A 21,723-nucleotide genomic window follows, 5' to 3' on the forward strand; every position below is an offset into this window, starting at 1 on the left:
TTCCATAAAGCTTAGGGTTTGAGTTCTCTCATAGACACTTACAGGGTCGATGGGGTTTCAATTGTCGAACTTGGGCTTTTATGTTATAAAAAGAGAAAGTGACTTTTAGCCCCCCCCTTTTTTTTTTTATTCCCCATTTTAAAATATATTTTTGCTTATGCCAGATTGTAAAGATAGAAAAAGAAAAAAACTTATTAAAAAATTATTGACATTTATATCCTAAGAACTGTAGTAGTTATATAACTCTAGCAGGTGAATTAAGCAGTCATTGCTAGGGATGGGCACAAAGCCCCGCCCCGCCCCGAACGAGGTAGATTTTTCCCGAATTATTTGGGCTTTGGGTTGGGATCAGACCCAAGATTAGCCCTGAAATTCGGGGACGGGCCGGGATAGGTTTTGCCTCGGCCCGTATATTATATATATATATCAATATTAATTTTAATAATTGAAAATAAATCATATATACCTATAATAATTTTAATAATTGAAAATAAATTATACATTATACAATGACAAATTATAATTGTGTAAGTATTTTATGAAACTATATACAAATAGGTAATAAATAAAACTAGATTAAATATAATAAATCATTATAAATATTTGTAATATATATATATATATATATCATTGTTTTAAAACTCGGCCCGGCCCAGCCGGTTGAACCGGGACCCGACAGCTTCAACGGGTCGGGTTTAACTTTTTTGATTCACCCCCAAACCCTAAGATTTGGGAGGATGATCGGTGAACAATCGACGGCCGGAGGGTTAGGGCTTTTGAAGACTAAGGTCCGGTGAATACAATGGTGGTGGCGTCGTTGATTTCTGGTGAGTAAATCGATCAGAAATCGAAGAAACTTGGCAGCGGCAACAATGAGATTTTTCCGGCGATTGGCTAGGCTAACGGGGGTGGGGTGAAGTGGGTTTTGGTCGGGAGGAATAAGGGAGTAATTCCTGGGTGATGGGGAGGTTTGTAGGCGCCGGCGTGGATGAGATCTGGCCTGGAATATCCACGCCGACGTCGGTGAGATCTGGCCGAAATCGAACCTATTTCGACCAGATCTTGGGTAGATTTTAATGGAAATGGGCTCAGGGGAAGATTAGGGTTGCATCTGGGGAGTCGCTGCTGCCGATCAGTCGTCGGTCGATTTTCAGTTGGGTTGTGTTTGAGAAAGTTCAAACATGTAGGGACTTGAAAGTAATTTTTAGGGGTGTATTTGTTGAGTTTTAAAATTTTTTATCGCTGGTCAAACTGGTTAAACAGGTCAACTCGGGACCCGAAAAATTTGTCGGGTTTCACCCCAGGTTGGGTTTTAAAACATTGATATATATATAATGCTATGAAACAAAAGTTATACATTCGACATTATATATGGTATATATTTAACATTATACATTATACATTATATATGATATACATTTGACATTATACATTATACATTGTATATTATTATGATGGTTTTTATATTTAATATGTACATTATAGATTTAATTTCTTTTTTGATGATATGGTATTTACGTTTAATATGTATATTATATATTTAATTTTTTTGTTTTAATTGTTATATATAATTTGGAGAAAAGGATAATAAAACTAAGGATACAAAAATACAAAAAACCCCCAAGCAAGGAATTCAAGGAATCTCGGAATTCCCCGTTTGGGGAACAGGCTTTTTTCAGGGATTTTTCGAACGAGCTTCAGGCCGGGATCGAGGAATCCCCTTGGGCTTTCGGGCTGAGGCCGGAGATAGAGGTCCCCAGACCCACCCCGGCCTGTGCCCATCCCTAGTCATTGCCAAGTGCCTTATCTGGACTTAGGGTTTAAGACATAAAATTAAAAGTCCAACATGTATAATCTCTGCCAATAATATTAAGTGTACAAACAAATCTTACAAAGATTTGTGTACAAATTGATATGATAGAAAATGAGTGAAAGAGTAAATATAAGAAATTCAACCTCATCATATTCACCATTTCATTTATTTTTTGCCACATCAGTTTGCACATAAATCTTTGTAAGATTTGTTTGTATATTTAGCATTATTCCGCTTTCTTAAGTTTGTAATTTCATATATGGGGGTTCAAAACTGTGGCTAAGATAGTATATTTAGGGGCCAATGTTTGAAGAAAATATTATGTCTTTGTATACTTCAACATCATGCTAAAATAGCAATAGATAATTGTGAATATCAAATATTAAGACTTGCTACTTTTCTCCAAATTAATAAAAATTATGTATCTTCATCCCCCCAAAAAAAAAAAAAGCTTATCATGATTTAAAATTAATTTTATCAATCACTTAAGAGATCGATAATCTTGAGAGATCGATAAGTTTTAAGTGTCCTAATGATTTTTCAAAACTTTAAAACACTCCCTTATAATTATCAAAAAATCTTATGAGATTATAAAAAATCCTCCTCTGAAAGTATATAAAAAAAAAATCCTCTTCATAACGAGATATTTAATAATTTAAAATAAAATTGGAAAGAGGCTTAAGATTTATCAATTAATTTCTCTCTTGATAGTTTATGCATGGTTCGGTAGAATATGATTAAGATGAAGTTTTGAATTTTGATAATAATTTTTGTTTATGCAATGCCCGTAAAACATAAGGGATTGGATTAGCTAAATATTTCAATATTAAATTATTTTATAAATGTGTTAAATTAACATTATTCAATGTAATTTTGTTACATTATTTGGTCAGTAATTTACTTGTCATTTTTTATTATCATTTTAAAGTTTTTTTTATCTTTGTTTTCGTTATTTGGAAAGAAAAATATATATGTAATTTTAATTATTGTTTTAATAATTTGAAATGTAATTAAGAGTGTCAAAAATGTTCATAATGTTTTAAATACTTACATAAAAATCAATAACTAACAAAACTTTCAAATTTAAATCAAATCTTAAAAATTGCGTGCTCAATTTTCATGTTTTGAAATGTTATTATCAAGACGACGCCTTCATCATATTTATGGATTGTTGACGCCTGAAAACGTCCCAAGGCATTAGCGAGTAGACAGTCATGAGGGTTGGTGGTAAGATGGTGTTTGACGGTCTGTCTTGTGGTGGTTTTAATGGTGGTTCTGCCTTGGAATTTCCGCACAGCAAAGGGATACATCATGCTAAAATAGTGATAAATATTTATGAATATCAAATATCAAACGTGAAAAACAAACTTGTTAATTTTGTCTTGATTATTAATAAAAATCATGTATATCTTCTAGTACATGTGTTAGAATAGAATCAATTTCGTTTGTCCATTGAAAGATCAATAATCTTGGGAGATTGATAAATCTGAAGGGTTCTAATGATTTTGGAAATTGTTAAACACTCCCATATGATTATCAAAATTCCTTATCAAAGACTTTCAATAAGCTTTTAACATCAAAAACTTCTCTCCACAAATGGAGAGCTTTTTCAGGATACTTTTGGTAAGGTTTTTAGAATAGCATTTTTGGAAAATAACATTTTTGGAAATTTGGATAAAATTATGAGATTTTTCGGTATATTTTTTAATAGCATTTTATGAAAATATTTAGATTATTTCAACTCCCTAAGTTTGTTAATTTAATTAAACACCACCTCACAATAAAAGTTTATAAATTGACAAAAACACTTCTACTCACGCACTCACATATTGCCGACAGCCAGCCACCATCGTCAGAAGGTGGTCGGAATCTGTCGGAATGGCGCACGACCAGCTGGAACTGGTCGGTCGTGCGCCGATCAGACATTTTTCGGCTAGATGTACCATGGATCTGACTGAAAACGGTCATATCTACGACCACAGATCTAGTCGTTGTTGATGGATCTAGTCGAAAAAAGATAGATTGGCGCACGACCGGTCAAATCTCCTCGGTCGTGTGTCGTTATAGCATCACAGACGGTGGTGGTAGTGGCGGCGGCGATTGCTGGCAGGTGATAGTGGCTTGAGTGGGTGGAAGTGTTTTTGTTAATTTTAAAACTTTTATTGAGAAAAGTAATTGTTAATGTTTTGAGTTGAATATAATGGAATTGAATTTTAAAGAGAATTGAGAATATTAAAATAAATGTGTATTTGGATAAGATTGAATAGGATAATATGATAGGATAGTGAAAAAGTAGGGAAACAAAGCGGAGGGTTAGATTTATTTTATTTTATTTTGGAATTTTTCCAACTTTGATATACACTATTAATTATTATTAAATATCTTTATATATTATATGTATGACTTAAGGTGGAAGTCCAAATATATAGGCTTCTTAGAGCCTTAAAGTCTAGGGTAATTTGGTTAGTGTCATAATCATTGCTAGATGACATTTAATTTTGAGTGCAAAATTCGTACTTTTATATCTAATCAATCCATTTCCCTCCGACAACAAATGATACCCTTTTTCTTTTTTAAATCTTATTAATTTAATTTGGTCATTTTTTTTCTGTAAATGGGATTTATATACACAAAACCCTAAATATACTCTTCATACTTCGACTAAGTACACTCACTATTTAAAAATTGATGAATTGGATTTTTATTAACTATAATATAAATGCATGTTTTATCATTACAAATTCATTAACAGAGCTGAACAAGGATTATATATATATTCACTTTTTTCTTTTAATAGCTCTTATTCTAAGTACTCTTTAAAAAATTTAAAATCTCATTTTATTCCAAAACTGTCTTAATTTTAAAAAATTGTTCAATTTGAATCAATTGTATCCTCATTTTTTTTTTTTCAATCTTCATGAATATTTATTTCCAAAAATTAGAATAAATTATTCTGAGGAAAGAGTTCATTAAATCTCTTTTTGTTATTTTACATTCAGACTAACCCAAGGTAGTTAATTATATTCTCGTCTTCAACAGTAAAAGAAACCTTAGAATAATTTATTCTAATTGTTGGCAATAAATATTCATGAAGATTGAAAAACAACTAAGAGAACATTCAATTAAAAAAAATAAAATAATGAATATATAAAAAAATATTTTTATAATATTTATCCTTGTCGTGTAAAAGTATATCATTTAGTACATGAATTTTTTTTTTTTTTTTTTTTAATTGTCCACTTAGAAGCTTAAATTTGATCTTATATTTATGCAAGTATAATGTTATTTCTTAGTTTAGTTTATTAATAATATTTACATATGCTTTAGTATACATCTTTTCTTTTTCTAATTAATTTTGACTATTTATGCATGTATTTATCTTCCCTTCTCTGTTTGAAGAGTTTCAACTTTCAACTAATTTATATTAGGACTGTTTTAATTTGACATTTTTAATCAGAAAGAAATTTATATATATATATATACACCTCTGATATCTTACACTTCATTTCCACCGCCAAAATATTGAACTATACTTTCCACAACAACGAAAATGTTTCCCAGGCTGACTTTACTTTAGTAGCACACTTAACAACCCTCTGATCCATCAAGAGCAATGGCTCATCTGAATCTCAGAAAGTGCAAAACAATAATGTGACACAACAACAAGCAGCAGCATTAACAGTGCTTCGATTTATGATAACAAAATGTATTACATCAAAATAAAATATAGTCATCTGGTTTCAACACTGTGACCCAAAATAGGAAAAAAAGATAAAAGGAATTCCATCCAACAAGAAGATATACAAACAATGCTAAGTTCGTTATTATTTGGGAGGTCTATACCCAAAAGCGGGTTGGTCAATGAAGGTTCAAAAGTAATTGCTGTTATAGAAGTTCTTGAGAAAACTGGAAATGCCCTCATCCTTAGGATCCCTATCATGCACAAGCCCTTCACGACCCACTACATATTGACCAATCATGTGATGCCGCTGCTTAGCATGCTCCAAAATGTTATTCAGCTCTTCTGTTCCTTTGAAAAGAAGCATATCAATCACCTGCAGATTTACTAGGATCAGGAAGATGAAGAAACTATTTTGCAGCCAAGTATATTCATTTTATTTAAAGTAAACTATCACAGTAGTATACAACCATGGTCTTTTTTCTTCAAGCAATTCTATGCCTTTTGAAGTTTAACAGAATAATATCTAGGATGAGAAAATGGGTAATTTAACTTGCAAGAACATAAAAATGGCATCATTGAAAGTGCATTACCAACAAATAATCTTCTCTATAAGTATTAATAAAGATTCGGATATCCAGACTAAGAAGTACATGATGTGGTCAGTCTAACAAAACCAACAAACTATGTTCCTTTTTCCTTTTCTTACATTTTGTGTTTTCTTTGTGGAAGCTTTTATACATTATTCAGGAATTCAGGCTGCTATGGCATTGCTAACTCAAAATAGTTGCAATTTGAAGGACTAAAAAGAATAAACTACTAATCAGACATGCCAGATTCAACTTCCAGGCTACATAACAAAGAAGAAAGAAAAACTAGAGCAGCAGAAAATCTTCCAAATCACCGAACTAAAGCAAAAGATCTTTCTAAATCACAGGAACTAGAGCAGCAAAGATATTGCCATGTGATTTCAGCAATCTATGCAACTGGGCATGTAAGTTCATTATTCTTAGTGGGGATCTTTGTATACCTCATAGCAGTCCTCAAGAAATTAGCTCCCAAAAAAAATGCTCCCCATCTGGTTTGTACTATATTCTCAAGTTAGATTCATCCTTTATCATTATTAATATTAGTTAAGTACCTTCAAGTTAGATGCATGGCCTAGGGCACACCAGTATTATCACATCAGCAATTTTAGAAATCAGCTCAAGGTATCAACTGCTATATTAGTAGCTGAAATCAAATATTATGAATGAAACACATTAAGGTATGGCAATGAGTATTTACTATCAGTTTCTCCAATGGCCAATAATGTGAAGAAGCCACACAAAGAGATTCGACTCTACTATGTTCTACATGAATTAGGAAATGAACAACGACAGAACTGCGATCAGAAAAAGCAAAGAGATCCATCAGACAGTATTCTTTATCTACTATTACAAAGCCAATCCATCACCATGATTCCATGAATGATAACCAAGACACACCCTAAATATTTAACTAATACTCTGAAAAACACCAAACCATAAATTACTGAACTGTCGACCACAATGAGAAAAATGTTTAACATGAAAAGATAAGGATTAAAATCAATTTGAGTTTCACCATAACCCTGAAAGGTAACATAAGCTTTCTCCAAAGCATTCAAAATAAACAGCTGCAACAGGCCTAACGTGATAAATCAGGACACCTAGAAGGCAAATTAGGGAACTGCATCCAGATATTTGCAACCCTAAGACTAATACTAAAACTGGAAATCAGACCAAAATCTACTTTACACCTCTGTTTTAAAACCTGGACCGGACCGGCCGGTTCAACCGGGATCCGGTCTCATGTCCGGTCCGAGCCAATATAAAACCTGGTTATAATAAAAAAACCGTGTTAACCCGCCATTGAACCGAATGAACAGTGCCACCCACCTGGTCCAACCAGCCTGCCAGGTAAACCGGTTCACTTTTTCAAATGAAAAAAAAAAACCCTAACTCTANGTGCAATGGCCTTAGCCACTTGTGAGCTGGTTTGGTTAAAACAACTAATTCAAGAGTTGAGATTTGTCGAAGTATCACAAATGAAGTTACTCTGTGATAATCAGGCTGCCCTTCATATTGCTTCAAATCCAGTGTTTCATGAGAGGACTAAACACATAGAAATTGATTGTCACTTTGTTCGAGAGGAAGTTTTATCAGGGTGTATCGCAACTAGTTATGTCAGTTCCAACGACCAGTTAGCAGACATCCTCACTAAGTCTCTCAAAGGTTCTCGTGTTGACTTTATTTGTAACAAGCTTGGTGCATATGACTTATATGCTCGAGCTTGAGGGGGAGTGTTGAAATATAAAATAGGAAATAGAATTATTCTCTTTGTAATATAGGAAATAGAATTATTCTCATTGTAATATAAGAAATAGAATTATAATAGGAATAAGAAATAGAATTATAATAGGAATGTAACAATTTACTTCCTAGATTAGTTTTTTGTTTTTGCTATAAATTCATTGTACATCTCATTATGAAAGACAAGAAAAATATTTCTCCACAGGTAACATAAGCTTTCTCCAAAGCATTCAAAATAAACAGCTGCACCAGGCCTAACGTGATAAATCAGGACACCTAGAAGGCAAATTAGGGAACTGCATCCAGATATTTGCAACACCAAGACTAATACTAAAACTGGAAATCAGACCAAAATCTACTTTACACCTATAGCAATCTTGTGAATGAACAGGATGAAACAAAGCTTGACAAGCTACAAACTCGAGAACCCCAAGAAAATAATGATTGAAATAAACTATATTCGAAACCTCCCTGCTACTCCAATCAAAATATAGAATTCTCCAGGAGTGGAGAACTTTTATCTTTAAGTCAAAATAATCATCCTGCTGAAAGTAATTACTGGGAAGCTCGAGTGTTTTCAAAAAAGGAAATCAGAAGTTTGATTTTTTTTTATAGGTAAAATTATCATTTTTTTTCAAAACAATATCTGACGATGAAAACACATTTGTTATTATATTTCTATGATAAATATGAAACACAGTAAAAAGTAGAGAATGAAAACACAGAAAACATCATTGTCTTTTCACCATTTGTATGTTTTCACTGTTTATGTTTTCTTTTATAGAAAACGAAGCTGGTAACTGAACAAGTATTGCACATTTAAAAGTAAAGTAGAGAATGGAAATCGAAAAACAAACAGACAACCAAAAGAAAATTCTCTTGTTTCTAAGAGCCTACAAAATAACCTTCATGAAGTCCAAAATAAAGAGCCAATAATTGAGAAACCTCACTTGACTAATGTTATACAAGAACCCTATGTTTCCAAATCAATCGATTCAATACAAAATTACCTAATTCGAATTTAACTCAACACAAGCATAAAGTTTTCAATTTTATTTTTATTTTTTGCTTTTCTCTCATTTTACTCCTAATTAAATTAAGAAGAATATCACTAATATTTACAAGCCATAACATTTTAATAAAATAAAGCAAATAGAATTCAAATAATTAAAAACCTTAGGGTTTGTGATGTGCGCGTTCTTGCGGATCTCAGAGGCTATGGTGGAGCGGAGCTGCGACTTGGTAACGACTTCGTCGAGATTATAGATTTCTATTATTGAAGGTATTGATCTGCACGCCGTCCTGAAGAAGTCAAACACGCGGCTACGAGCTTCCTCCAGGCTCGCTGAGTTTGGTGGCACCTTCACTGCTCTGGCTGCGAACGCCATTTCGAGTTCAACTCTACTCAACTCACTGAGTTATTGACCCACTCTGTGTTTTGGATTCTGGATTGAGAGAGGCTGTTATTGTGATACGAGATGGCAAAATGGAAAAATGAAAAGTTTCAAGTGTCGTGTGGGGAGCACGAGTAGAACGGCGTCGTTTGGGGCGAGATGTTGGCTAGGTAATTTGATAATTTCATTGACATTTAATTTTATTGGTTTTAAAAATTATTAGTACCGAAAATTCAAGTCACTAATTAACTTAAAAAAGGTTCCCCATTTTTTTATACAATTTTAATGTTCAAAACCATAATAATAGAACAGTGATAGGGAATTCAATTAGATAAAATGATATTTTCTTATCAATTCTTGTAAGAAAAATATTGGATAATTTCGATATGACAATGTACAATTGATTAGTTCGTAATGAATTTTACCTAATAAATTGCGATTAATTAATTACAAACTGTCATGTTAAAATTGTAAGATAAAGTTTATAAGAAAAGATTTTAATTAAAACATTACTCTTCTTATAATGTCAACTAATAATCATTTATTCATATCTTATAAAATAAAATGTGATTTACTGAAAATTATCCATTTTATTTTTTATTTTCTTATTACTTGATTGAGCAATTACTATTGATTGGCTAATAATTAAAGAAGTGTGCTCTTAGATTTTGATTACACTGATAAATTTGATTTACCAAAAGATTATATTTCTCAATATAATTAAAAAAACTAAAAAAATGATTTTTCATATACTTTTATTATGTGCCCTAATTGCTCATTTTGATGAATCTCTGTTAAAGAAAATTATGTAAAAATTATAATAATATTACACGTTCAAAGCAATATGTAAGCGACAAATTAAAAATATAGGTTGACACGTCTGCTAAGATAAAAATGTTAAAACAATAATATGTTTTAAAAAACAAAAAAAAAGGGTCCAAAAATACATCTTCACAATTCACAAACCAATAATATTAATATTTCTTCAACAACTTGAAATAAATCATATCCAAATATGTTTCAAAGAAGAAGAAAATTCTATGTGTATCTATGCAATCAAAGTAAGCTAAATAAATTTGCATTAGATGCCAAATTCACAAGCAACTTACAAAGTAAAATATATGATTAGATATCCCGTTGTCATAAAAAAAAAAAAAAAAAAATTCACTTCTTCATAATGTATATGTTTTGCTAAAAAAAGCAGAACAACTATAGCAGATGTCATCAGTGGACTTCAAGAATTAATTCTAACTCAGCTCATACTAGTTACAAAGTATATGTTATTAGATGATCCTCATTAGTATTTTCTTGATTTCACCTTTTACATTTCTCCACACTCTGCGATAATGCATGCCAGTTTTGGACGGTTGTTGGGTCCGGTAGCAACATTCTCAATCTTCCTGACGACCAAAAGACCGTCTCCAAGCACTCTCTGCATGAAAGTTATCAAACAAAATCAACATTTTAAAGGCAAGATGTAATGGAAGGCTAAAGAAAAGGGCAGATTTACTAATGGGAATTCGGAACAAGACTGTAAATTAGGTTGTCAATCCGGACAAAGGCTATGGCTGAACAACTCAACACAGCCAAAAATAGGCAACTATTTACACCATTTGTATAAAAGGTCGAAAGAACCAAGCATATACATATTTTAAAATTTAAGTTACAACTATGATCCAATTCGACACAACACAAGCTAAGAAACACTTTGGTCTTTTTGGTTTGAGAGGTCAGCTCTTGCAAGTTTTCATTACTTTCTAGGTTTATGTTCGGTTTTCTGAATCAGCTTATAAAAGGTAGTCATCTATTAATTTGTATAAGTGAGACATAGTAAATTTTTCAAACTTATTACATGCTTCTACATGTAATTACCCCAAAATCCGTCAATGTACGTCAGGTTTGAACCTAAAGACTACAGCTGTATTCTAAAATTTTATTAATTCGGTAATACGTGAGATTTAATATCCTAGGTAGATGATGTTAAGAGGATTTGGATCTCTAACAAGTTAAAAATAACTATTAATTCCATTGTCAACATAAAATATGTTGCCCAACCCTAGAACATATAAAATAAAAAAGACCATAAAAGTTATATATAAATAACTGTTAGATGTTAGATACAGTGATGAGTGATGTATAAAACAAAACAAATATCTGTAGGACATTAAAAAAGAAAAAGATTTGAGAACATACCCCAAATACAACATGCTTATTGTCGAGCCAGTCACATTTTGCACAAGTGATAAAGAACTGCAATTAAAGAAAGCAATGATCAATGCTTTAAGATTATTATGAGACAAAAGAAATTTGAAAAAATCTTTACAAAATATCCTTCCAGTAACCATCTAACTCTCAAGTTTTGGAGAAAAATTAGAATAAATTCATACACAAATTTTATGCTTAAAACTTTTTGGGTAAGAGCCTATCCACATACAGAACAGAAAGAGAAAAAGGTGTATTGCATTGGCCTGGAATAAGGTACATCAAATGCAACTTTGCAAATATAATTCAAAGTAAACTACACTTGAACAGAGAAAAATATTGCAGAGCTATTCTGTCATGCCCACCACAATATCAGTTTGCTCAGTCACATAAAAATGCAATCTACCAGAAACATGTAACTAACAGCCTAAAATCTGGAGACTTGGTACAACCAAATTGTAACATATTTGATCCGGCCATACTTGTCTGTGTGTGCCCGCAGTCCATGTGCAAGCACAAGTGCACGTGAGCATGAAAAAAGAAAGGGGAAGGAGGGAGTGAGAGCAAGAAGGTTGATCAAATACCTGACACCCATTAGTATTTGGTCCACTATTTGCCTGAAACACGAGCATGGAATACACTTTCAGAGCTGGAAGTAGGATGTCATCATTAAACTCAAAATATTCACAACGAATTCAGCAGAAGAAAGATGAGGTTCTCTATGCAAATTGAGGCATTCAAAGAGGTTGACAAGGGATATTCCAACCAAACCAATATGCTTGAAGCTACCATCTCTAATTTCTTGTTCAGTTCTCACATGCAAACATCAGATATTATCCTAAGGGGATAGGTACATTAAACCTTACATGTTAGAAAGTTAACATCTTTTTTACTGTATACTTCCTTCAGAAGAAAATTTTTTCACCGAATGATTCCTCATTTTAAATAAGTTCAATTTCATTAATTAACCTTAAGGTTTGACCTACTTATAGCCAGATACCTTTGCTTAGAAAATTGACAGAAACAGGGTAAGTTTTCAATAAATTTAAGAAACGTCAGAGCAGATACAGATGAATTTTAAAGAAAGTATATAATGATTTTCAAGAACTAAGAGAAGACTTCTTATAAACTGTGACTATGAGGGTTTACTTGCAGTTTTAACTAAACCTCAAGGAAGGTCACCTAAATAATTCTCACTAAAGGAATACCGTAAGTTTCATTCAACTGTTCAGAGTTTTGCTCTAATTACAGAAAGAGCACCCGAGTTTTGGTAATAGGAAAGCATCACCCCTGATGTTTCCATACTTATTGTTTGCATTCTATCTTTCCCAATGATTATTAATGGTAAAGTGTAGGACTTGAGCAGCATTTCACTAGCAGAACAAAGAAGGCAAGATATACCATCGATAATAAACCAGGACCAGTGTGTTTGGCAATAAAATTCTCATCCTCAAATTTATGTCCATAGATAGAAGTACATCCACTACCATCACCCTGCAAAACAAAGTTTAATTGGTAATTTAGCCAAATATCAATATATACAAGGTTCAGGACAACTTATCATAACAATTATAGGATCAGAGATGAAAGTTTTCATAGATTGAATAAAGCAGCACAAGTTTCTCCACTTTACCCTTTCATTAATTACCAAAACCCCCATCCGCTCTCCGTTTCTATTTAGAAGTCTCTCTAATTTTTTTTGGCTATAATCATTCAGTAAGAACAATGAATAAGCCACAGTAAACCCTTTAAACAAAAAATTTTTTTTACAAAAGGTTATAAGTTATAACTAAAAGAAATATCAAGTTCTTAAATGCAGTCACAAATTCGCTCCATTTTCCTTTCTCAAATTGGTATGTCAAACCTTTACTTCACTTCAAAGAAAAAGAGATATGGATCTTCCAGTATACTAAGGGAAGAAACAAGAGCCGAAAAAAATCATAAATCAAACTAAGAATCTGACTCTTTTATTCATGGATTAACATCATTCATAGAGTAACTAAAATGATAAAACATAAACAAGCTTAAATGCAGGAGTTGAAGGAACAAACCTTGACAAAATCACCCGCCTGAATCATAAAATCCTTGATCACTCTATGGAATTGGCATCCCTTGTAACCAACAGGCAATCCTGCTTTTCTGTTCTTTCAAACCAACAGATGAGTAGACAAGAAGTGATTACTCAATCAAAACAGTAGTCATATATGATACCACATAATAGCATATACCGACAGATAGTAGATAACGAATGAATATTCACTGAAAAAGTTGTCTTTTATGATGCCAAATATAATAGCATTGACCAACTACTATCACATACAATCTAATTCACCAACTACTATCCATACAATCTAATTCACAGGCCTGGGGTCACCAGTCAGAATTTATATATGCGCACAATTCCATCAATTAAAATTCATTCTCACACTTTGGTCCCTCCATTTCTTGAGCTTTACAGTTTAGCTCCCAAAGTGAAATTAATAAACCAGCTAGCACATATCACCATAGCAACAAAGATTAAGAAAACAACACGAATTTAAGGAAAAAAAAAAAAAAAAAAAAAAAAAAAAACTTAGTCGACATCACTAACAGCAACGATGACCTCATAATCATAAACGGTAACATTACAGTATATGAGAACTTGTGTTATGTAATGAGGCAACTAGAGAGCGCAATAGCCAGATACCTGAACTCACCGGTGCACAATTGCCTGCCAAAGAAGAAAAAAGAAGCGAACTTGAACAAGTGTTGTTGAAATTGATATATGCAGAACAAAATTTAGGATAACAAAAGAAGAAAAGTGAAGTGACCTGAAATTTTCGGCGGTTTTAGGAGCGATGTCAGCGAATAGTTCCATTTTGATACGACCGGCAGGAATTGTACCGATGGTAATATCGAAGAAGACGATTGGATTCTTAGGGTTTGGAGGCCGCACGTGCCACTCCACACCTCCGCCGTTGCCGCCTGACGCCATCGATAGCTTTCACTTTCGCACTGAGTCGCTCTTTCTTTCCACCAGCTTCGTTGTGAGTGGGGTTTGGGCTTGGGTTTGGGTTTTGCCTTTAGGAAACACGTGCTTGTCGCTGATAGGTTAGCTTAATGTATTGGATTTTTTGGTAAGAAAGTGAATTTCACAATCGCCCCTGTATTTTCAAATTATTTTACAGATACAGACTTTGATCTATTTATTCAAACACCACCTCAGTGTGCTTAAAAAATGTTGTCTTAACATTCCTAAGGCACACATTAAAAGTTAAAACCATTAACGAACAATATATTTGACACACTTAATTTATAAACACACTTTTTTTAATGTATTGAAATGACAGGTTTTTTGTGTGTTAATGATCTCTGTCACGCGTTAACATGACTACTAAAAATTGAATTGTTCAAAAATCAATCTCAAATTTAAGAATAATGTTAGCCTTACTCACTTCTCTTACTCACCTTTATTCAAAAAGTGGATAAGACTAACATTTTAATAAAGATGAGTAAAAGAAGTGAGTAAGGCTTGTATTACTTCAAATTTAATGTTAATTCATTTTCTTTAGTAACCATGTATGTAACGAATATTTGCACATGTAAAATGTGTTAGCTTAATATTTGCATGTGTTAAATAAGGTTATTTGTTGTTGTTGTTGTTGTTTTTTTTTTTTTCACTCAATTAAAACTTTTCATTGTCATTTTCATTGACATTGAAATTTGCGTAAAATGTGTTTGTAGATAAATTTTATTTGACAAACTCAAAAACCCACGTGTAGAACTATAAAGAGCATCTTTCATATAAATAAAGAGTATCTTCGTTAATTTCTAAATATAAATAACAAATTTTTTATTCAAATCCAATAAACTCTCTATATGTGAAAAATTAAAGAGACTTAATAGGAGAGAGAACTTGGTAATATTATTTTGTTAAAGCTTTACCCCTTATTAATACAAATTTTGGACAAAAATACCCTTATTTTGAAATTAATTTACAAATATATTTATGTACTATTTTATCCTTATATACAAATTTTTTAGGACATAAATACTCCTGGACTTTAAAAAAATTACATAAGGGTGGTGGTCGGATCTGGCCACCACTACCAGCAGCCAACCACGACCACCGGTGGTCATTGACTGGCGACGGAATGATGCAAGATCGGTTGGATTTGGCCAGAAATGACCAGATCTGGCTAGAAAAGGCCTTATCGGTGCACAACAAGCCAGATCCGACCGATCGTATACAATTCTGGTGACTTTCGATGGCGGCCTGCAGCGGTGGCTGACTGTCGACAGTGGCTTGGGGTGAGTGAGATTAATTTTGTTACAAATTAAAGTTTTATATAACTAGGGTGTTTTAACAAAATTTTAAATATAAGAGATTAAAAAAATATTCAAAAAAATTTTATTATATTAATATTAAAAAAGGAAACAATTTAATAATTTATATAATTTATTCATTTCAACAAAACATATTAATATAACATATCAACCAATTTATTCCAATCAATCAAATATATTTTCTTAAACATTCTCAATAAACTTTAAAATAATCTATATAACATCTCCAATAATACAATATTCACTTAATAACACGAATCCTTACAGCTTTATGAGAACACTAAGCCAATTTCGAGACGGAGCCATCTGACGCGACGCGAGAGTATTATGTACGGCTCCTTTGAGAAGGGTGTGATACCACCACCTATCAGCCATCAGGCCCCACGAGGGGTCCACGGAGCTGCATCCCCACACACCTGGTTCATGCACACCGCTCTCTCTAGGAGGGCCGCCTATCCCGGATTTTCCTCAAATGAAAGAAATTGAAAAAACCTTTTGACCATTGTATAACAAGAAAATTTATAAAAGAATCAGAATAATCTCACTTTGTCTCTCTTAAACAAATTTTAAATCTTATTTTGATTATGTTTTCTTAAATCACTGTTTTCACAAATAAAATATTAGTGGACTAAAAAAACATGATTACAATTTAGGGACCTTTCGATTCAAGTGACGGCTTCAAGTTCAACAAGTTCGTCTTCAACGTTTCAATAATACTCTTTCAGAGTCTTCACTCTTCATTCACCAATCGGACCTGACAAATAATTTCATTAGCATTGCCAGCTGCAACGAAAGAGAAATGGCGGAAGGAGTAGTGTTCGATGCCGCCTGGAAGCTCTTGGAAGTGTTGGGATCCCAAGTTTTTCAACAAATCGATCTGGCCAGTGGAGTTAGAGACGAGATCAGAAAGCGCAAAGACACAGTCGAAACAATCAAGGCGGTTCTTCTCGATGCAACTAGTCTATGGTTATTCGAAATTGATTCTTTAATCTTTTTGTACTTTAAATCCGCCTATTTGGAATATGAGCAGACAATACTCATGTTGTTTCTGTATCTTTCTACCAATTGGTCACAGTCGTTTATAGTCAAGTATTTTAATTGCATCCCTTCAGGTAGACCTGTCAGACTATCGCAACCCTCTATTTAGAAGTCTCTCTAATTGTTTTTTGGCTGTAATCATTCAGTAAGAACAGTGAAAAAGCCACAGTAAACCCTCTAAACAAAAAAATAATTGTACAAAAGGATATAACTAAAAGAAATATCAAGTTCTTATGTTTCTTAATAACAATTGTAAATTAAAATTTCCAAAAATTTGTGAAGGAAATTTAAAGAGAATTTACAAATCAAAAGGTTAGAATAAGTAATATGAATGGAAGGAAAAAAATGAGCCAGTGGACCAGAAAACCCAGAGTAACTATTAATTTTTGTATATTATAGTTATTAAATAAATATTGCTTAAAAAGTTGGTTTTTCAAGTTATATGAGAGTTTTAAGCTGTTAAATTTTAGCATTAGAGGGTTAATTCTACTAAGGGCCACACGAACATAGCACAAGAGAAATGCAGTCACAAATTCACTCCATTTTCCTTTTTCAAATTGCTATGTCAAAATTTAACTTCACTTCAAAGAAAAAGAAAACGTGAAATGTCCTTCCAATCACCAGGATATGCATCGTCCAGTATACTAAGGGAAGAAACATGAACCGAAACACTCTTAAATTAAAATAAGAATCTGACACTTTTATTCATGGATTAGCATCAATCATAGAGTAACTAAAATGATAAAAACATAAACAAGCTTAAATGCAGGAGTTGAAGGAACAAACCTTGACAAAATCACCCGCTTGAATCATAAAATCCTTTATCACTCTATGGAACTGGCATCCCTTGTAACCAACAGGCAATCCTGCTTTTGTGTTCTTTCAAACCAACAGATGAATAGACAAGAAGTGATTACTCAATCAAAAAAGTAGTCATATATGATACCACATAAAATAGCATATACCAACAGATAGTAGATAACGAGTTAACATTCACTCAAATAGTAGTCTTTTATGATACCATACAATAGCATTCACCAACTACTATCACATACAATCTAATTCACCAACTACTATCCATACAATCTAACATAGAGCTATTCACAGGCCTGGGGTCACCAGCCAGAATTTATATATAAGCACAATTCCATCACTTAAAATTCATTTCCCCACTTTGGCCCCTTCATTTCTTGAACTTTACAATTTAGCTCCCAAAGTGAAATTAATAAGCCAACTAGCACATATCACCACAGCAACAAAGATTAAGATAACAACACAAATTTATTCTAAAAAGAAAGGAAATAAAAAAAAAAAACTTAGTAGACATCACTAACAGCAACGATGACCTCATAATCATAAACGGTAACATTACAGGGTATGAGAACTTGTTTTATGTAATGAGCGCAATAGCCAGATACCTGAACTCACCGGTGCACAACTGCCTGCCAAAGAAGAAAAAAGAAGCGAACTTGAACAAGTGTTGTTGAAATTGATATATGCACAAGAAAATTTAGGATGAGAAAGGAAGAAAAGTGAAGCGACCTGAAATTTTCGGCGGTTTTAGGGGCGATGTCGGTGAAGAGTTCCATTTTGATACAAGCGGCAGGAATTGTACCGATGGTAATATCGAAGAAGACGATTGGATTCTTAGGGTTTGGAGGCCGCACGTGCCACTCCAGACCTCCGCCGTTGCCGCCTGACGCCATCGATAGCTTTCACTTTCGCACTGAATCGCTCTTTCTTTCTACCAGCTTCGTTGTGAGTGGGGTTTTGGTTTGGGTTTTACTTTTACGAAAACACGTGCTTGTCGCTGACTGGTTAGCTTAATGCATTGGATTTTGCGCCAAGAAAGTTCTAAAAAAAATTGTCAGGCACAGACTTTGATCTATTTATTCAACACCACCTCAATGTTCTTAGAAAATGTTAAGTCTTAACATTCCGAAGGCTCACATTAAAATTTATAACTGTTATAATCACTCACAGAAAGAATCAACCAAATAACAATAGATCAAGAACAAGAATCACAATAAAACACATGCAAGAACAACTAGATTTACTGTGGTTCATTTGCTCTATATTTGAATAAGCTACGTCCACGTTGAACTCTGGAATCACACGAGCTCGCTGCACTAAATCACTGTCAAGATTACAGATTACACACAGCAACACAAATCCCTCAAAAACCCCTTCTTCAACTCGTAACTCACCCTAGAGATTACACCCTTCGAATCTCTATAAACAGCGTATACAATACACCCAGAATGACCTGACTCAGTCACTCAATCAACAAGTTACAAGATTCATTCAACCCAAATTGAAAAACCTTAAAGACTCAAAATGGTGTTTAACGAAGAAGAGAGAGATTTGCCAAAAATGAATGAATGCGTAAACTGCCAAATAACTCTGCTTTTATATGGTTGACATTAGGGTTAAATTCCAACCGTTAGATCTTCTTTTCATCAACGTTCAGGATTGTTTCTTTAGTTTGGATCAAAACGACGTCGTTCCATTTAAGTGCTAATACTACAGCGTTTCAAGCCATCATCCAACAATCTCCACCTTGATGGGTGGAAAAACAGCCCCTGTGCTAGTGCAACTTGCCTTTAGTGAGTCTTTCATAGTTCTCTTGTTACTCTTGCTTACTGAATGGACAGTAGGTTCAAGCAATGCTTGAACTTAGCAATTGTAACAATCTTCGTACCCATGTCTGCTGGATTGTGCTAAGTAGGAACCTTATTAAGCTATCTCCTCCCTAGTGATCAGATCTCTCACAAAGTGATAGCGAACATCTATGTGTTTGATTCGCTTATGGTACATTGGATTCTTACTCAGATGTATTGCACTTTGACTATCTGAAAAAATGGTTGGCTTCAGTTCAGACAGGTTTGCTTCACTCAGGATCCCTTTGAGCCATATTGCCTCTTTAAATACATCAGCTACAGTCGCATATTTAGTCTCGGTTGTTGATAGTGCAACTATAGGCTGTAATTGGGACTTCCAGCTGATGCAGTTGCCCCCCAAGGTAAAGTAATATGCAGTGGTTGACTTCCTAGTGTCCCTGTCACATGCAAAATCAGAGTCTACAAAACCATCCAGCTCCAGTGAGGCAGATCTTTTATAGTATTCCAGTCCCACATTTAAAGATCCACTAACATATTTTAGTACCACTTCAGGGCTGTCCAATGTTCCATACCAGGATTGGACATGAATCTACTCAGCAATGATATCACAAATGATAGGTCAGGCCTAGTGCTAATCATAGCATACATCAAGGATCCAATCACATTAGCATAGGGTATGGTCTCCATTCTAATTAACTCAGCATCAGTATTAGGGCATTGATCCTTGCTTAATGTGAAGTGGTTTGCTAAAGGCATTTGGACAGTTTTGGACCCTGACATTCCAAATTTCTCTACTAACTTATGCAGGTATGAACATTGGTGAATTTTCAGTTTGCATTTACTTCTGTTTCTATCAATTTGCATGCCTAAAATCTTCCTAGCATCCCCTAGGTCTTTCATTTCAAATTCAGCATTCAGTTTATTCTTTAACTCACAGATCATAGGCTTTGATTTGCTTATTAGTAACATATCATCTACATACAGCAATAAGTAAATAGGTATTTCATCTAAAATAGCAAATTAGAAACAACTGTCATACTCACTCCTAGTGAGTCCTATACTTACTATAAAGGTGTCAAACCTCTTATACCATTGCCTAGGAAATTGCTTTAGGCCATATAAGGATTTCAGCAGTAGGCAGACATGATTGGGGGCCCTTTTATCTATGAAACCTAAGGGTTGGCTCATGTAGATCTCTTTCTCAAGATCTCGATGTAGAAATGCAGTTGTGACATCTAATTGTTCAAGCTCTAGATCCCGGTGAGCTACTATGGACAGCATAAGCCTTATGGTTTTGTACTTAACTACTGGGGAAAAAAACTTTATTGAAGTCTATTCCCTCTCTTTGGGTGAAACCGTTGGCTACAAGTCTAGCCTTATACCTGAGGGGATCCTTATCAGTGATACATTTCTTTAGTTTGAACAGCCACTTGCATTGTACAAGTTTCTGATCCTTAGGCTTTGGTACAAGTTTCCAAGTTCTGTTCACCTCCAAGGACTTCATTTCAGCTTCTATAACAGCCTTCTATTGCTCATTTTCTTTTGTCTGCATGGCTTCCTCATAAGTTTCTGGTTCTCTTCTTTGTACATCAGTACCTGCAAGGAGGGCAGTGTATATTAGATCAACATAGGAATATCGCATAGGTGCCCTTACCTGTCTTTTGGTTCTGTCTCTTGCAAGCTGGTAGTCTTGCAAGTGTTCAGGTTGGATCTCAGTGTCATCTTCATTTTCTATCTCATCCTCATGTTCTGGATCAGTTTGTCCAGTTTCTCCTCCATGTTCAATAACAGCTTCAGTTTCTTGGTTGGTTTGAGTTTGGGCAGGAAACTCCACCTCAATTGGTGTAACTTCAGGTTGGGTGAAGGGATCATTTGTACTTGACATGGGGTCAGTTTTGGTTCTAGTTTCCTTACAAGGAAATACTCCCTCATTGAATATCACATCTCTGCTCACAATAATTTTAACCCCTGGAGTATCTCTATCCCGGAGTCTATAACTTTTGGTCTGTTCTTGATACCCCAGCAATATGCACTTGGTTGACCTTGGTTCCAATTTTCCTCCTGTGGTGTGTGCATAAGCTACACACCAAAAAACTCTCAAGTGCCTTAAAGCTGGGACTCTACCAGTCCATATTTCCTCAGGGCTTTTTAAGTTTATTGCAGTAGATGGGCTTCTATTTACCAGATATGCTGCTGTTATAAGAGCTTCTCCCCAAAAAGAGGCGGGGAGTTTGGAGGTTATTAACAGGCACCTAACCTTATCAAGGAGGGTTCTATTCATTCGTTCTGCCACTCCATTCTGTTGTGGGGTATAGGT

General features: G+C 33.9%; 2 protein-coding genes and 1 long non-coding RNA gene across 4 annotated transcripts; all 3 read right to left on the minus strand.

Moving 5' to 3' along the window:
• Positions 1 to 5,465: 5,465 nt before the first annotated feature.
• On the minus strand, positions 5,466 to 9,357 carry LOC116144105 (NADH dehydrogenase [ubiquinone] 1 alpha subcomplex subunit 6). The gene is made up of 2 exons (XM_031429559.1): positions 9,001 to 9,357; positions 5,466 to 5,868 (listed from the first exon to the last, which is right to left on the minus strand). The coding sequence occupies exons 1-2, from the start codon at positions 9,211 to 9,213 to the stop codon at positions 5,683 to 5,685; spliced, it is 399 nt and encodes a 132-aa protein (XP_031285419.1). The 5' UTR covers positions 9,214 to 9,357; the 3' UTR covers positions 5,466 to 5,682.
• A 924-nt stretch (positions 9,358 to 10,281) lies between these two features.
• LOC116144117 (peptidyl-prolyl cis-trans isomerase CYP22) lies at positions 10,282 to 14,631 on the minus strand. The gene is made up of 7 exons (XM_031429580.1): positions 14,232 to 14,631; positions 14,108 to 14,131; positions 13,473 to 13,560; positions 12,823 to 12,915; positions 12,006 to 12,038; positions 11,413 to 11,469; positions 10,282 to 10,651 (listed from the first exon to the last, which is right to left on the minus strand). Exons 1-7 carry the CDS (start codon positions 14,393 to 14,395, stop codon positions 10,541 to 10,543), a joined length of 570 nt encoding a protein of 189 aa, XP_031285440.1. The 5' UTR covers positions 14,396 to 14,631; the 3' UTR covers positions 10,282 to 10,540.
• Positions 14,632 to 15,992: 1,361 nt separating this feature from the next.
• Positions 15,993 to 18,606, minus strand: LOC116144115. 2 transcript variants are annotated; one of them, XR_004130216.1, is made up of 4 exons: positions 18,328 to 18,606; positions 18,204 to 18,227; positions 17,572 to 17,664; positions 15,993 to 16,917 (listed from the first exon to the last, which is right to left on the minus strand). It is a non-coding gene; the product is annotated as an uncharacterized LOC116144115 (long non-coding RNA). The 2 variants fall into 2 exon arrangements; XR_004130215.1 differs by having other exon boundaries at positions 15,993 to 16,873; positions 18,328 to 18,605.
• Between the last annotated feature and the right edge of the window lie 3,117 nt (positions 18,607 to 21,723).

This window comes from Pistacia vera, unplaced genomic scaffold, assembly GCF_008641045.1.
Source record: "Pistacia vera cultivar Batoury unplaced genomic scaffold, PisVer_v2 Contig438, whole genome shotgun sequence".
Taxonomy (NCBI): Eukaryota; Viridiplantae; Streptophyta; class Magnoliopsida; order Sapindales; family Anacardiaceae; genus Pistacia; species Pistacia vera.